The sequence below is a fragment of the Pempheris klunzingeri genome, chromosome 14, assembly GCF_042242105.1.
Source record: "Pempheris klunzingeri isolate RE-2024b chromosome 14, fPemKlu1.hap1, whole genome shotgun sequence".
Lineage (NCBI taxonomy): Eukaryota > Metazoa > Chordata > Actinopteri > Acropomatiformes > Pempheridae > Pempheris > Pempheris klunzingeri.
The window spans coordinates 1919264-1936869 of record NC_092025.1 but is presented as its reverse complement, the minus strand read 5'-3'; the positions used below and the strand labels follow the sequence as shown (position 1 = coordinate 1936869).

General features: G+C 43.2%; 1 protein-coding gene across 1 annotated transcript; it reads left to right on the top strand.

Moving 5' to 3' along the window:
• Positions 1–1377: 1377 nt before the first annotated feature.
• map6a (microtubule-associated protein 6a) lies at positions 1378–16951 on the top strand. Its single transcript, XM_070844030.1, has 5 exons — positions 1378–2150; positions 11784–11997; positions 12187–12401; positions 15395–15505; positions 16804–16951. Exons 1-5 carry the CDS (start codon positions 1453–1455, stop codon positions 16949–16951), a joined length of 1386 nt encoding a protein of 461 aa, XP_070700131.1. The 5' UTR covers positions 1378–1452.
• The last annotated feature ends 655 nt before the right edge of the window (positions 16952–17606 follow it).

The following is a 17606-nucleotide window of genomic DNA, read 5'->3' as shown; positions in this document are numbered from 1 at the left end:
TTGATGACATCCTCATAAATGATTGATTTATTCAGGCCTTATCTACCTTAATCACCTCATTAACTCTTTGATCTTCAGCAGTCAGTCAGTCAGCGCACACAGCCAACATAGTAAATGCAGTCTTTAACACATATCCTTAATTTAGAATTTTCCTGGGTCTCTTAATGAAAGAGTTTGGTCATGACCTGCGCTTTATAGAAAGTTATATAAATAAAGATTGACTGATTGATTGAGTTAGATGAAATACTGTAAAAGTGATACTCATGATAATGTATGAATGTATACAATGAGCTGTCAGCCTTCATTATAAAGCCCCTGTTTAGATAATGTGCTTGTCTCAGTGACGACTCAGAAATTAGAAGCAGTCCAGAGTGAAACAGGCCCTTGGGCTGTGTAACGAGTTGGTATTATTCATGTATTCTGCTATTTGCTGGCACAGTCTGCCAATAATGGATAGTCTCTGTCACAAAGGGAGTTTCATATGAGGGATCTCATATTCACATTCATAGAAAAATACACTTATATTCATCATTAACTACATCAGGTCCACTTGTGATTGGCAATATTATCCTACTTAATATGTTCTAATTCATTTGGAATTATACGTCTTTATCCTTGGTTATCACTTTGAAATATAATCCTTGTGTTACACTAAGCAGCACTGTTTCCTGTTGCTGACCACAGCAACATCTTTCTCAATTCGTTTCATCAAACATCAAACAAACATCAAAATGTTCATATTCGGGACACAGAAGCTGCGTCCCTCCCCCTCCTCCTGTACCACAGTGTGTCTGAAAAAAAGGAAAAATGAGAAAGAAAAATAAAAAGGTCGTTCAAGTCAAGTTCACCGTGTTTATTGGCCTCAAAGCGGAAACTAATAATTAAATTTCAGAATAAAAGCAGCAGCAGGAGCCCATGTGGAGTATTTATGAGCACAGATGTGTAAACGGGACGGAAATAACATTGTCAGCATATAATAAAATACATCCTTTTCGATGTTCTGTGTTTGTTTGGTTCTGTTTAAAATGTCACTATTTCACATGAGCGTCAGTAGGACTTTTAGGCTGCAGGCTAAGCCGGAAGTCCTACGATGCTCTCTCTGCCTTGACTGTTATTTTCCTCCTCGGCTTCTCCGGTTTGGTGTCTCCGGGATGCTGAGCAGGCGGGCGGGGCCGTCTTTCCTTGCAGTGCCCTGGAGTGATGTAGCGGACAGAGCGGGCACAGAGGGAAGCAGAGCAAACACCAGCACGGCTGCTTTTCACTGAACTCCTCCACCTCCGTGTGTTTAAAAGCACGATGGATTTACTTAATAACCTCATTTAAGGTCAACAGTTACCGGAGCCATCCGTTGCTGCCGCACACGGACATCTTGTTTCTCTGGCTGCAGGCTTCTTTTCCCTCCGTCTGGTCCCGGTGCAGCTGCTGTTGTAGCGGAGCTCCGTGCCGCTCAGGATGGCGTGGCCCTGCATCAGCAGGGCGTGCTGCATGGCCCGCTTCTGGAACCAGCTGGACAAGGCTGACATTGCGGTGCCTTTGGTCTTCACCAAGTACACGGACGCCTCTGAGATGCAGCACATCCAGCTGCAGCCGCCGCTCCACCCTCCCCAGGCCCGAGTCGCCATAGAAACGCAGCCGCCTCGCGCAGAAACCCGCGCCGCGACACGCGCGCCGCGAAGGTGCGTCTCCGAGGAGCGCGTGTGCAGCTCGGTGATGCGCGAGGACTTTAAGCACTGGAGAGTGCGACCCGAACCGAGCTGCAAACCCAAGAGCGAGTACCACGAGCCGGAAACACCCTTCAACAGCGAGACCCAGTACCAGAAGGACTTCAAGCCGTGGCCCATCCCGAAGAGGTACGACCATCCCTGGATACCCAAACCGCCTCAGACCGACGACCGGCCCTCGGACAGGGCCAGGCACGCCAAGCAGCGCGTAGCGCAAGCGGACTGCGGGGTGGAGAAGAGCGCTATAGCCGACAAGGTGCAGGAGAAAGACCTCCCCCAGGGGCAGGAGAGGAAAAAGAAGTTCAATAAACAGGTGGAGGGTGTCAAGAAAGTAGTGGTGAAGGTGGAAGGAGAGGGCCGAGGGAGGGCGGCGGCGGATGCTGTGAACAGGCAGATCCGAGAGGAGCTGACAGCCGGCAGCTCATACAAGTGAGTTTCTACACACTGCACACCGAGGCCTGGGGCTTCTGGGGCCACCAAGGGTCAGAGGGGTCACATTTTATATGAAGGTGCATGAACCTCTGTTTATAGACTCAATTATCAGGAGGGCATTTTGATCAGAGGAATGTTTAGGGACTGAGATCACTGGGCGGGGAGGAGTGGCATTATCACCATTTTCTTTCAACCCTCCCCTTGGCTAAGACAAATACTGTAACACCTTCACCACAATATGTTGAAGTCATATCACATATAATTGTCACCCACTTTGGCCCCCAATATGCACAAGACACCCTGAGATGAACAATGTAGCATAAAGCAGCAGAAGTCACAGCACACTGGGTGCACAAATGTGCAAAATCACAAGTCACCCCAGTCTAAAATGTGTGTGTGTGTGTGTGTGTGTGTGTGTGTGTGTGTGTGTGTGTGTGTGTGTGTGTGTGAGTGTGAGTGTGTGAGTGTGTGTGTGTTGGGGAGGGGAGGGGGTGAGGGTTGTTATTGTGACTCAATGGGAAACCTGAGCCTGGGAAGATGCACATAACGGCCTCATTCTGGCAGGGATGGTTGAGATCCACACATCTGCTCCTGGCGTTGGGTTTAACTTTCCAAATGAATGAAATGATCAGCAGGTTTGCTGGCTAGTGATGGATGAGTTGTTATTAGATGTTTTTCTTGATTTGACAATTACATTCCACATAGGAGGCCCAGAGGAAGAGGGGATGGTGGATCCCCAGTGAAGATGAATCCATACGACACGTGTCTTTTCTTTGTGTTGCTGCTAGTCCAGCGCTACAGTTATCTCATCTGATGCCTTTTTTTCAAAACTTGTTCCATTATAGTTTGAGTGCACGACCCCTTCACTCATGAACTTTACATGCATCGCACTGTAGTGAGAAAAAACACTGTATATTATTTATGTGATGCTAGTAAGAGGCCCCAGATGGTGACGTTGTGATGCACGTGGTGCGTCCACGGTTACCCTGAGACGTGTGACAAATACTGATGATGTATGAGATGGCTTATGATTTATGTTTTCATGATAAGTGTTATTGTATTATTTCTAATACATTTTATTATGAGTGCAATGTCAGTATATACACACACATATATATATATATATATATATATATATATATATATATATATATATATATATATATATATATATATATAAATATATTGGACAGCACCCCAGGGTGCCACAGCACCACTGTTGAGAAATGCTGGTATAAAGAGTGACAAACACAGAACTTCCCCCAAGGTGACTGCTGTTTGTGTGTCATGAGAACATGTTGCCTAAACCTAACCAAACCGTAACCATTTCAGAATGTTAACCATGGTTTTATTATTATTACCATGACGACAAAGGTGGGCTACACCTGTGACAACACTTAATGTTCAGTAGGGTGCTTTTTGCCTCGGTATCAGGGACGTTACAGCCGGTCAGTATTTGACGACCTGGGAAAAAGAACCGGTTGTAATATCACACCATGAAACTGATGCAGTTAACTTTTCCATCAATAATCAAAAGTGCACAATGAATTTAAAATGGTGTCATTCCAGTTTAAAGCTTCATTTGTTAATACCTTTCACACAGGTTGGCAAAATGATGACAAACCTAACATAATTATTCACCCTGCTTGCCAAATTTTCCAGCCATACTTTTTACCCTGTGACATTATGGTGCAAGTATTTTCTACTGGTTTTACTTTACTGTAGCTCAGCGTTCTGTTAAGATGCACAATGTCCAACTCCCATCAAGCCTCCCTTTTGCCTAGAAGGGGGGTGGGTGACCATCAGTTGTAATCTACTTGTCATGATTAATTGTGTAGTATTTTGACTATATAGGGTATAATAATTCTCACAAGGCATACATACAGCACCACACAGTGGCAAACTCACTATATAGTGGACTATATAGTGGTTAGTGTGTGATTTCTAACTGAAAGCTTCTCAGAGGAACACACAGCATGTGAAAATATGACTGAGCAGTCCGCTTTTATTTTGAAACAGAAAGGTCAAGGTGGAGTTGTTGCCAAACTGCTGATGTTTACGTCCACGAGGCTGATCTCTGTCCTCTTATACAACGTTCCTGAGGATGATGGGGACTGGTGGATGGATGGGCATCAAGTCATGCATATCACGGCTGCTGTGTTAGCATTTGCATTTTTGTTCTGGGAAGGCTGTTTGTTGTCAAAGTGTCGTGTATGATGTGATGTATGAGCTCCTTTTCACACTTGAGCCTGATTGGTTTTTGTGACTGCTGCTATAATCTGTCTTTTAGTGGATTTTAGGGTTTTAGCAGCATTCAGTATTCAATTGTTTGTCTTACTTTCATCTCAGCACTTATACTGAACACTGTCCTCTGTACAGCACTGACTGTGACTCACAGTGTTCACCTAAAAGGATGCAGATTGTTATATTTTGGCTCAGGGGTCCACAGAGTGCACAGGGACCCTGAGGTGTGATCTGGCTGGCAGAGGTGAGTGGCGCCATGTGAGATCAGTGTGTGAGTCTTACAGCTGTTTGGTGCCGTGCCTGAGTTGTTGAGCCGTCAGCTGGGTGCAGCTCAGGGCATTTTCCCCCCACATGGCATCAAATGGCTGCACTGAGACAAGCAGAAGACCAGTCAACGCTCTGCATCCTTCTGCAAGCAGAGACTCAAAGCAGGTCAGCTGTGGGCTAATGTCATGGAGAGTGTGCATACAGCACATGTACACATCAACACTAAAAATACATTAAGATGAAGTGTATTTTCTTCATATCACTTTTCTTTACTGAATGATCAGAGCTGGACGATATGATTGAAATCAATATCACAACATTAATGGACATTTTAGCTACGATATATAATCTTACATCTTAAAGTATTAAACAACAGCTTTAAGAACATATTTTGCTTGTTTGTTTATAACTATAGTTTGCTTGGAATCATTCATTTGCTCGATCGGCAGTATCGGCATAATAATATTATAGTGAGAGACAGTGAATGATGAGATTGAATTAATTTGTCAGCTCCACGTTGTCTGACACAGAGGTGATGAATGAGAACTGCTGTGAAAACAATCAATGACCTTTCATTTTCCAAAATGTCACCAAAAACATTATATGTTTACTTGAGCCTGAATATGTTTCCAGGCTAGTGGACTGATATGATAGTGGTCTGCTTGCCATCGGGCATTTGAACTGCTGACGACAGGAGTAAGATCAGTCCTGATGAGGAATCTTCATCCGGGTTCATGCTCGTACTACTGATGACCTAAAGATAGCATTACAGCAGAAAGGTTTTTATCTGGGCTGCTCAGATTAAGTCCTGGGTCCTCATTGTGTGGTTGTAGTTGTAAAGCTAACCTGAAGTATCTAGCTTATTGTAAATATACACTATCTTCATCAGATAGTACAGAATGCCAAGGTATGTGCACCGAAGAGCGTATTTAATTTTCAGTTGTAAAATGTCCGATCAGTGCATATTTAAGGTTTCATTGTCTTCCTGTCTTAATATTATAAATTGCTTTTATATCAAAATTGTAATTTAAAACATTGCAACTTTAAAATCACAACAATCACATTTTGATTTACACTACGGTGACTTTACAGGCTGTGGAAAATTAAATGTCTGGTCATTACTGAGAGATGACAAGTGACGAATATCTTCAATGTGTTGAAGCGTATACGTATTTAGGTCGAACTCTAGGCAAGTTTATTTAGAACTGGACTGGAAATAGATAAATGAATAAAACATCACAAAACACCTACATCGTTTGCTGGTTCTTTAATAAGATATGTCGTAATGATGCTTGTTATATGTACATGTAAGCTTTATTCGATCAGGTCCAAAAAAAACAAACAGCCAGAAAAGCAAAGCAAATATACATAAAGAGCCCCCCCAATACTCTACATTTTTAAGGTGCAAGGTAGGGGAAGGCAGTCTTGTGTTTGGATAGCTGCACAGTGAAGCTCAGACATGATGGTTGACTGTACAATCATTTGCTGGCCCTCCAACACAAACATACTGCATTCCAAAATAAAAAATACCGTTTTATCGTTAGATCCCGTTCAAGTTGCTCCACATGCTATCTAAGACTGACACTGCTGTCCTCCCAGATTTCCATGCATTTATAAGACTGGACAATTTCAATTTCAGCACCATTAAGTGTATGAATAGCAGAGAGATGCACACTGGAATTATGGGTTATGAGAATAAAACACATTTTGTCTTGTCAGCTTTCAGTACACGCTTAAGACACCCCACACTTCTTTAACTTGAATATCAGCCGTGGCCTCAAAAACCCTGTCTCAGTCAGGCTCTGGTTTCTCTCAGGTGTGACTCTAGTTAGTCGGTGCATAGATGGACTCTGTAGCAGGATGCAGCTTTCAGTAGGTAGCTACATTCACTGACGGCCAGCGCTCCATACTGTTGTGCTTGTTTGCATCGGGCCAATCCAACGTGAAGCCCTGTTCCTCTCAGCTCCGGTTTCTGATGAGGACACTTGCTGTTTTTATAAGCTTTTATTTATCGGCAGAACACAAAAGCTCTTTCTCTGCAGTGCTCCTTGGAAACGCTAAAGGCAACTATAGTTCTTTTCTGCCAGCCACTGTGTTAACTGTGTCTTTTCTTGCCCGAACTGGTGCAGCATTTTCAACCAACAGCCTACCAGTCGTAAGCCACCACCCAGCCTTCATCTCACCGCCGACTCGCTGCATTATGTTTAAAATGCCAGTAGTCTCAGACAGTAGTCGCTGGAGTCTTTGTTGGTGTTCTGTAAAAGACAAAAGCCATCCTTCATCTTGTCAGCATTATTTGTTCCATTATGTGATGTGTGGCGTCTAATAAAAGACGCAGATTGCTTCAAGAATTATCAAGCAAACACCAGAGAATGACAAATTAGAGCAGAGTTTCATTGCTGACACAAAGGAAGGTAATGCAGGTTCCAAGAAGGAAGCGAGAGTCTGAGGACGCATGAATTTTTAATTTTAATTTGAGTAACTTATCACAGCTCGACACTTTACACAACATTACTATCTCAGGAGCTCCTTCTTTTGACTTTCCTGTCTCGTGTCTGTCACCTGGGCACATCAAATTTGAGTTTGCTTTTTTTTCTTGTCACGTTTACATGACATGCAGAGCACTTGTGGTACCAGACAGCCCACTGTAAAGAGGCCAATGGATTCTGGTGGATTTAAAAATGATCCTCTTAGAGAGCCACCAAAGCTTCATGTTCCTACTGACAAGCAGTGAATGCAGAAACACCCATTCTGCTTCAGCTCCCAGACAGAGATGGGACAAATCCCCCCCAAAAAACTAAATGTTGGGTTGTTATCTCACATTACCCAAGTTAACTGCTCCCTGAAAATAAAACCAGTGTGATTTAGCTGTATTATATTTATTGTTGCCAAAATGTAATCCTAAAATCTCAGCTGATGTCCAATATTCATTTGTTGCATCAATTCAGAGCTCTGCCAGCTAAAACTAACCGTCTTATGTAACCAATCTAATCTGATTTTGTCATATCACATTACAGTTAATTCACATGGAAATATGTTGAGATTTGACTCTGGATATGAATGAATTATATAAGATACTGTAGCCCAGTCAAACCTGCAGCTGTAACTAAACTCTGACCTGTGCTAATAACTGGAAACCTGCACTGTGTGTCAAACTGGCAACCCAACAAGTGCTTAAATCTCCATTCCTCCACTACAACATTTGAAATGGTTGCTATAGCGTGTTTGATGGTGGTTGTTTTGTAGTAATTAGCATAGCTTTGAACTGTTACCATTGCAGAGGCCCAGTTACTGACAGTCATTACTGACAACGTTAAGAATTCTTGTAAATTTGTGGGTGTGAGCCATCCTTTATGAAGAGAATGTAAAAATGTAATGCACTGTTACAGCTCCCAGCTGTTTCCATCGAGCCACCGCCTGAGAGGCTGTAAGATGGTGATGAGGCCAACAGATCCCAGAGGAAGGAGGGAGTATTGACCAGAAGCCAGGCTCCGACACTCTAAGAAACACTGTTAGGAAGTGATGCTACAGTGCTGTGCGTGGGCAGATTGATTCCCTGGAATACTCTGAGAGAAGCGGGCCAGCCCTTTATCTCAGGCCAGCACTGGTGTAGGATTAGAGCCAGAATCATTGTGGTCACCATCGGCGATAACGGCGCAGAAGTTCATCTCAGCAGTGGCTGTGCACACATGTATTTATGGCATACAGAATTTCAAAGTGCCTTCTAACGCAGTCACACTAAAATCTGGTGTGGCATCTCTGGTTTTTAGTTTAATGTCTTGGGTCTTTGGTCTTTGGTTCACACATTCGTGTCCCCCTCAGGATGAACTGTGATAACTCGGCTGATGCTTTTTCAGATACTATGGTTTGTGACCCAGTACCTGATAGCTGACTGACATCAGCTGTAGTGTGCATTATATCCAGAAATGGATGCACATATCTTTGTAATATTCTGGGAACTGCAAACATTCCTACTCCATATTTTCATGTTGTGTTTCAGCATGTTGTGTGAACGGTTTATGTGGTACTTAGATATTTACTGTAGTCCTTTAGCATTCCAGGGAGCTGTCTGCTTGCAGTAAAAGGCTTGATTCACATTATTAATGTGGGCTTTCAGAACACAGTTTGATTTAATTTGTCAGTGAAGATCCTTTACTGGACTACATTTGCTTCGACTTTCTTACTGTACTGGTTTTCTGCGGCCTGCCAATAACCTGCCGCTGTACTTTTAACTGGTATTATGTTTCACGATGAGTTGCAAAGCCCAACACCGTCGGATCCCACAGAACAGAAATTTGCTGGCGTTTGTTTTTTCCTAATTCTTTTTCTCTTATGACTGTCCCTTGGTGAGTGGTCCAGATTGTACCGTGTTCAAGCAGGGATGCATGGCGCTCAGCAGTGCTGTACCCTGGCGTGGTTCCACCCCCGTCAGTGCCAGTGTTTGGTTGTAGTGACGAGGCCTCTCTCTGCATATCCCCTCCACCACAGCGGGTCAGCAGGGTCAGCTGTCCAAAGCAGCTTTAGTCACACAGCAAGAAATATCAGACAGTACAAAAATGCTACCTGATTCTTCAAACTGGACTTTTTTTTACTTTTTTAAATCATTTTTCCCAATAACAGGTATGAATCCTAATAAATTCTCTGGTGCCAGTTTCTCACAAATGTAGATTTGCCTCTGTTCTCCATCTAGTGTGATAGTGTACATATCTTTGGTTCCTGAAGAATTGGTTGGACGAAAAGAAGACACCATAAATACAATTCTGTGACATTACGGCCACTGAACCAAGGAAGGTTTCTAAGGTTTCATTTTTAAACAAGTACCAAGTACACACTGACCTCTGAGACACAGGCTTTATTGTTACACAGTCGTATGTCTGTGAATAGCAGCAATGTTACAGTACAGACCGGTGTTTCACACTGTGGACCCCGCGTGCACTCACAATCTGCCTCTTTCTCTGTCTTCCTCGCACACACACGTCCTGTGGTGTCATGTGAGCGCTTTATACCCTTGGCCTTGGACATTGTTGTGTAACCTGTCTTTACATTGTGGCTTCTTGGCCCAGTCGAGCATTGAAAGTGGACTTCAGTCCCGTTACGTAATCGCTCTCTGTAGGATTTCCACCACTCCTCTGCACCGCTGGAGGGGTTTCTGTACTCAGCAGCCATGTCACAGTCGCCAGCCTTTGTATCATAAAGAGTTTGCTTTTCATTTTGTGTTAAAAAGTACATTGTACGCCTCAGTTTTGTTTAATACACCTTTAGATGTCAGCACCTAACAGCTAACTCAAGATGAATGAAGATGACATGTCAAGCATATCAGTTTTTAATTGAAAATCTGTTGAATCGATCGTTAAATGTCATTTATCTTTATTGATATTCTGTCGACACAGTTCCACAGAGCTGCTAGCATGGCTGTAGACTCTAACATAAAGTGATAAACCTCTGTAAAATCATGAGACTCACAAATACTGTAAATCCAGGCCTGTTCCTCACTTGTCACACAGCCTATGAATGTTTATTGTTTCACTCCCACGTGCTACCCCATGAAAACCCACCACAAGGACATTTGAGGTCAGAACCCAGCTTTCACACTGCTGCAAAGTCGCACCGCTCAGCTACAGTCTCGTAGCTGCCTTCTCAATGTAAATAATACAATAAAGATGTAAAATCAATGTTCCTGTTCCTGCTACATGCATTAAACAGGATAACACGGCCTCTTAGGGTGTTTTCAATAGCTGCCAGTTATCGATAGGACGTCTTTCCATATGACTTGGGCTTACAAATTGTTCTAATGAGGCCCCAGTATAGCTGCATGGCCTTGTCGGCTCCGATATCCGCACTTCCTTCCTTGCTTACACTGGGGACGGAGACTTCACTGAGGTCGGGCTACAGTTGTGTGGCTCTCTGTGCTGGCACTGGATTGTGCTGCGTTGAGGGTTGGAGAGTTAATGTGTTTGTGACTGCACTGGAGCCACAGGGAACGACTTGATAGGTGTCATCTGACTGGCCTGAGCCAGAGAGCTGTCTGTTTTCCATTGTAATTAGCTACAACATCACGGCATCCTGTTGCAGGAGAAGCAAGACACTATAAAGTTTACTATACACTATACACTATAAACGGTTTACAAAGCTTACTGGTGGTTCTCTTCTTTGATAACAGTGATACAGGGGGCTGCTCACATGAATACTGGCAAACACTCGATTGATAGGTTAACAGACCTTTTGCTGCTTGTCTTTGTCTCATGTAATAGTAAACCAATTATCGTTAGTCTTGACGTGTTAGTTGGACAAAAGAAGCATCTTAAGAAATTGTTCGATTGATAAATCAATTGATTCAGTAATGAAATTAATATTTAGTTGCAGCCCTCCTACAAAAATATTAACGTTTAGGACGCTTCTGTGTTTGTAACATATGGTCGTTTGCTGCTAATGAATGTTTGAGTAATGCAGAGCGGATACTGTACTCTGCAGAGGAAAGTAAGAGTTGTAAATGATAGAGGGAGAGAGAGGGATGCAGTGTGATATATTAAAGTAAATGACTTTGATATGCACCTGGTATGAAGCTACTGTGCTTGTCGTCAGTGCTGCAGTTATCCATAGGTCTTTAAATGTGCGGCGGCTGACAGAGAACATGCTGCAGGCCAGCCTGCTCTGTGTGAATGCCATACTGCTGACCTTCTTCAGAAGTGCTGTGTGAGGACTACAGAATATCACACCATCAGACTGCGGTGCAGACCTCCTCCCACCCACAGTACCTCTGACATGCTCTGTTCTACAGTAGTAATGCACCACTTCACTTCACATATTTTCTCTAGGCAGGGATTACAAAATTGGTGTCATGCGCTCTACAGCTACAGCAATACATAAAGGTTTTCTCTAGACAGTCACTAAACACAGTAAAGCTCTGTAGAAGCCCAAAGTAATCACTGATTTAATGAATGAGGATGATTATTCCACAGATAAGATAGTATTTATAAACTCAGGAAGATAAAGAAAATGTATATTAAAACATCTTAAAAGTGATCACTTGTCTCTGTCACCTGTGCACAGCTGAGGCTCTTTAAAGGTCTACAACAAGTACATTTTCTTATGATAGCTGACTTCCTTCTTTCCACACAGAACTGAGTACAAGGCTTACAGAGATGTGAAGCCAGCAAAGATGATCCGGGCCAAATCCCAGTACCTGCCCCCGGATGGGCAGACCAGCCTAGAGACCAGCTACAGTGCCACCTTCAAGGGGCAAGCGCCGCTGCAGCCTGCTGACAACAAGGCCATGGAGAGGAGGAGGATACGCAGTCTGTACAGCGAGCCTTACATAGACCCCACGAAACAGGTGAAGATGCACCCTTCTCTCGTTGTGTGGTTTCAGATCAAGTTCGGGGGGGGAGGGAGCTGAAAATGTTACTGTAATGTGAAATTGTTGCTATGCTCATCTCATTGCACAGCATAATTTTAGAAATGACTAGTCATAACTGAGGCATTAAAGCTCAGGAATCTCATTTCCACTATCCGACATCCTTAGGTTGACAGGTATAGTGCTCCTCGCTCTAAACCCAAAAAGTCTGGAGCCACAGCGGCAGGCCAGGGCAAGCCGGCGAAGAAAGCCAAAGATAAGCAGAGCGCAGCGCTGAGGGGTTCCAAGAAGACGACTTCGGAGAACCAGCCCGAGAACCAGCCGGCGGTGGGGGACAAGGAGAAAAGTAAAGAGATGAACAACAAACTGGCTGAGGCAAAAGAGTAAAAATCATTTAGCACTACTTCTCCTTTTATTTCTTCTTTTTGGGGGAAAACAAACACAGAGGCTGCAAAATTAATTAAGGTTCTCATCTTTCTTCGTCTTTCCTTCATTCTCTTCTGTTTCTCTGTTTCCCCCTCCGGCCTCTTTCTTCTGCTCTTCTCTCTTCCCTCTCTCTTCCCTCTCTCTCACTCTTCGTCTCTGTCCTCTCTCACTACCTCTTGGCTACGTTTGTACAATAATAATGAAACAGGACGTTGGGGTTCAGACATGACACGCCATTGCTCCTCCCACCTCACGCTATGTTAGATCGCCATAGTAACGAATGGGCGGGAGCATCCTCCGCCATTTGAAGCCACCCACCACCCCCACTCTGCTTGCCTCCATCTCCGGGTTGCCATGGCTACTGGCTGCCTGGCTAGCCAATGGATGGCTCTCGTTGCATGGGCCCACCGTCAAGCAAATCTGAAGGGTTGGCTTTGATCAGCTGAGCAGATTGCTTTGAGTTTATCAAGGATTTTTCCCCCTTCTTTTGGTTTTCATTATAATAAAATCTAAATTGGCACTTTGGATATTGTTTCTGCACTTGTTAAATTAACAGCAAATCTGAAAATCTTTGATAAATGTCCACGGCTTGTTTTGTACCTGCCCTGCCATCTTTGCTCCTGTTCTCTGTTCATGGTAGAGCTCAGAGGGCTCAAAGTCTGTGTTGGGCACTTTCACGACGCTTTGTTAAATGTGATTTTTGGAATCCAATGTCTCATTTTGAACTGAACTTTGTTGTAGATACGCAGAATTGTTTTCACTTCATCTAAAGATCCTGTTCTCCCATTCAGCCTTTGCTATGCTCATGTGAAACCCATTCATACAGTGGTACTTTCATTTACTCCGGGCTATTTTGTAATACCCAATTTGTTTGCCAACTAACCATCTGGGTCACACTAAACTGATTATGCATTAAACACCAGTCATTTGCATAGCAAATGAGTATTCCCACTCAATTAGATAATACTGCCGTGCAGTTTTAACGACATTTAACATTAGAGTAACAACATTTCTCAGAATCAGAGAGGGATGAGTTCAGAGGAGCTGGAAAATGTTGTGTTGAGTGGTTCAGATTGTATCCAATCAGAGCTGAGTCAATCAAAGTAGCCATAATTCAGTGTTTTTGCCTCCAACGTGGTCTTTATTAACAAGGCTGAGCCCTCTGCAGAGCTGCACAACAGTTATGCAATTGCAGCAACATGCACTCAGTTGCACACCTCCTTTTGGCTTTTTTGAAATACGCTTTGCCGAGTGTGACCGCAGCCGATGTGATTAGACCGCCATGGGACGGCGGCAGATGGCTCTTATTGCTGCTTAATAGCACTTTTCACTTTTTTTACCTTTAGTGAGGGAGCTTTTTTACAAGGATAAGACATTTCTTTCCAAATAATAAGTTATCTGTTTTCTGTTAACGCCATCCTTTACTTTGATAGACCACAATAAGGGCTCGGTAATGTGAGGATAAGTGTAACTGCTTCTGTTTTGGACTCCAGCGTTCATCACTCTCTGTTTCTGAAGACATGTTGTTCAACCTGTTTTGGCCCAAATTGCAAGACAAAAGTATGAAAAGTATGTTGGCTCGATGAGGTTGAGTTTGATTTCAAAAATTGTTGATCTGACTTGGATTTGCTTTTGCTTTGTTTGGAAAGGTTGTGTGTAAGAGGTATCCAGCAAAGCATAGCCTCCATTTTTACATTCTGGTTTAACCCAGAGTTCCTCAGTGAGGTGTGTTGAAGGAAAAGGGAACATGAAATAAGTTGTATTGTAACTGTTAATCTGTCCAAACTAACTATAACCTCACTTGTATATATAGCTTATATCTGTCTATACATTATAGCAGGGCTACAAATTGTCTTGAGTCTTAGCACATATATATATATAGACAGAGAGAAACACCACCTTTTCAAGTCTTTGTTTTTGGATTAGAAGAGCACTGTACAGTCTTGTCATGGGTCAACCCATCATTGTGCTCCACCCCCCCACACACCTCATTAGCTCTGCTACTCGGCATCCTCCCCTCCATTCTGAGTGGTGGACTGTACTGTCTCCATCTTCTGACGGCGACCATCACTGCTACCACCACATGTATCTGCGTGCCCCATCAGGGATGAGGGACCGACTCATTAGCATTTTGCAGCCTTTGGTTGGGGGATGCTTTGTCATGTAACACAAGGGAGGGAGCCTGGAGGGGCAGTAAATGTAAATGGTGCTCAGCACACCACACACCCTGTGCTATCTTTGTAATTATTAGGCAAATAAGGATAGAAAGTATGGTAAAGAAAGTTATGTCTTGGGCAAAAAAAATGGACTGTGACGTGCTTGTGTTTCTATCTGCTTGCTCATATTTAATGAAACATTACAAATAAATGCAAAAAGCAGAAAAAGCAGTGTCTTCTTGCTTTTTTTTGTTAAGAAGAATGGTGAAAGATTAGCGGTTGCAGGTATCTGTCAGTGTTTCTCCTGTCCCAGTCCTTGTCTTTGTGAGACAGACGACATTAAATAAATCCACATGGAAGAGAATCTTGCTCTCACAACTTCTGTCTATGCTTCTGCAGTATTGCGCCGCATTCTGGCATGAGCTCTGACGTCCTCTGCAGGCCCTGCATGTTGCCCTCACGTGAGAATTGAGGAATATATTATTTCTGCATCATGTCTCTAATATATTCCAAGAACTCATCTGACTTATAGAGCAACATGCATGTCAAAGGATGCCCAGAAACTTATTCCAGAATAAGATGTCATGTGCCTCTTAAACTCCTAGTTATGTACAAATTATGCTCTTTTCTGCAAAACGCACCCGCAAATGTGTGATATTGCATTTGCTGAGATCACATTGTTCTTTCTCATACTTAGTCTGGTGTCATGTTAGAGTATTTGAGGATGTCACATTTGGATGTTGCTGTGTCCAATTTGTCGTGTGCTAATGAGTGACATTCTGATTCATTTGAAGGGTTGTGCTAAAACAGTACCACTACATACAACTCTGCCAGCCAATCCGAGATATTGGCTGGGTGCAGACTCTAAAGCAACACCTGTGGGGCTGTGCACTACCCAATCCCAGGTAATCAATCCCAAGAGCAACGAAAAGAAATAGGCCACGAGCCACAAATGCCACTCATTCCCATTCATACATGCTCATGGAGTTGTGATTCACTTTTGTTTTTTATTACAGTGGCACAGTTTTGTTTTTTCTGGTGAACCACCACATTATCTCTGGTCTACTCCCTTAGGTCATGACCCCTCATGGCCCCTAGTTCTCTTCCATATGGACACTAGAGTAGGAGTGGGGGGGGGCTGTATGACTGCCTGCTGTCACATCCTACATTATGTTATGTTCCTTAAGGTGCCTTTTCTTAAGGAAGCCTCGGGCTTAGTCCAGTCATCTCCAACCATCATCAAACCTCTATCAGCTGCTGTAACACTCTACATGGTTAATGCAAACTGCATGACTGGTGAATTGACCACCGAGGGAGGAAAATGGAGATCACTTTTCCACTCATTTATGAGACAGGTCACTCATGTAATCACATTAGAAACTGTAGCACTTTGCATCTTAGCCTGTTGTCACTGGTTAAAGTTTCATATTACATACTGTTTTTTTCATTCAGAATCCGTCTCTAAAGCATGCTGCCACTGTTTTCTGTTGGACCTGCAATCTGATGTTATGTTTAATCATTTGGTCTAGACTTGGCACTATGTCTAGAATATCTGAGTGTTAGCTGAGGGGTAAGTATGAAAGGAAAGAGGCAGGCGGCTCTGCTTTGGAAAGAGACTGCTCAAAGGAAATTGTAAGTGCATGTTAATGATCTTTGCTCAAATTTGTGCTGCTAATTTATTTCCATCTGAATGCTATAAATAGTGCATCTTGTAGCTGTTCTTTCACAGAACACCCCGAGACCCTCGTTGCTCTATTCAATTGGCATCCTGTAGTTCATACTGTCACTGTGACTAATTGAATGGGTCAAAGTGTAGATTTAAACCAATGGCCTGTATTGATCTAAATGCAAAGCTGTCCAAGGCAACATTAGAAAGACACCAAAAGCTTGACTTCACATGGGCAGTCCCACAACACAATGGACCTTACAGTCTTCAAAGTTATATTGCATCATTTGTAAGTCACTTGATTACATTAACGTTGTCTTGAGGCATTTTTACACAAGATTTGTTATGTGGCTTTGTCACCTGATAAGGTTCTCTGCCCTGAAACAGAAACAGTTCTTCTCTGAAATGAGCGGTCACAGGGTGCTCACCTGAACTCAACCCAATGGCTTGTTGTTGTTCTCCTGAGAGAAACGCCTCATCATGTGTCTCTTTCTGTCTCCCTCTTCTCTACTGTCTTAATCATGTGCTGCCTCCTAGAGATGCTAAAGACGAGGTTCTCCGACCCAGTCATCATCATTCCCAGGGTGCTGCTGGAGGAGAACCACGGCCACTGCTGGAGGGAGCCGAACCGCGGAGGAGCAGTGGGGTCGTACGCTTTGCCCTAGATGGGAACCAGACTGAGTAGCTCTGCCTGTCACGATGGAGGCAGATACACTTTATACGGAGACTGTCGCTCTGTACTGTAAATATCTAGTATTTGCAACTAAGTTTGATCAGGAAAAGAGGTGAATCCCATAAAAAAAACTTTCTGCTATCCAAGAGGAAGCCCACGTATTTGAAACATGCATGTTTGACACAGCTTCTGGCTCTAAGGTCGCAGCTGTTTGACCCATGGCATTACTGCAAAGGTGCTACATCATTTTTTCTGGTTTCTTGCCATTTATTTTAAAATAATATGTCACCATTATTAGAAATACCACACCATAAAGTGCTTCTATAACAATTACAAAACAACTGTACTGTACATTGATCAGTTTTAGTGTAAATGAATAAATAAGCATAACTTGCTATACTGTAGTGTAGTTTTTGTTGTTTGGTCAAACGGGGGGTTTGTTGGTGTGAAGTGAGTTCAGCATGCAGCAGCAAGGTTCCTACATATGAATGCAAAGTGACACTTGGCCCGTGAAGTTGTATGACACTGTAACTGTATAACAAAGGGGGGAAACTGTGGGATGCAATGATTGAAAAAGAATACATACATGATTTTTAAACCGACACTGTAGGTCTCGGCATTGTTTGAACATTTTCAAAAATAGGATGTCTGAGTTGGTGTCTTTCCA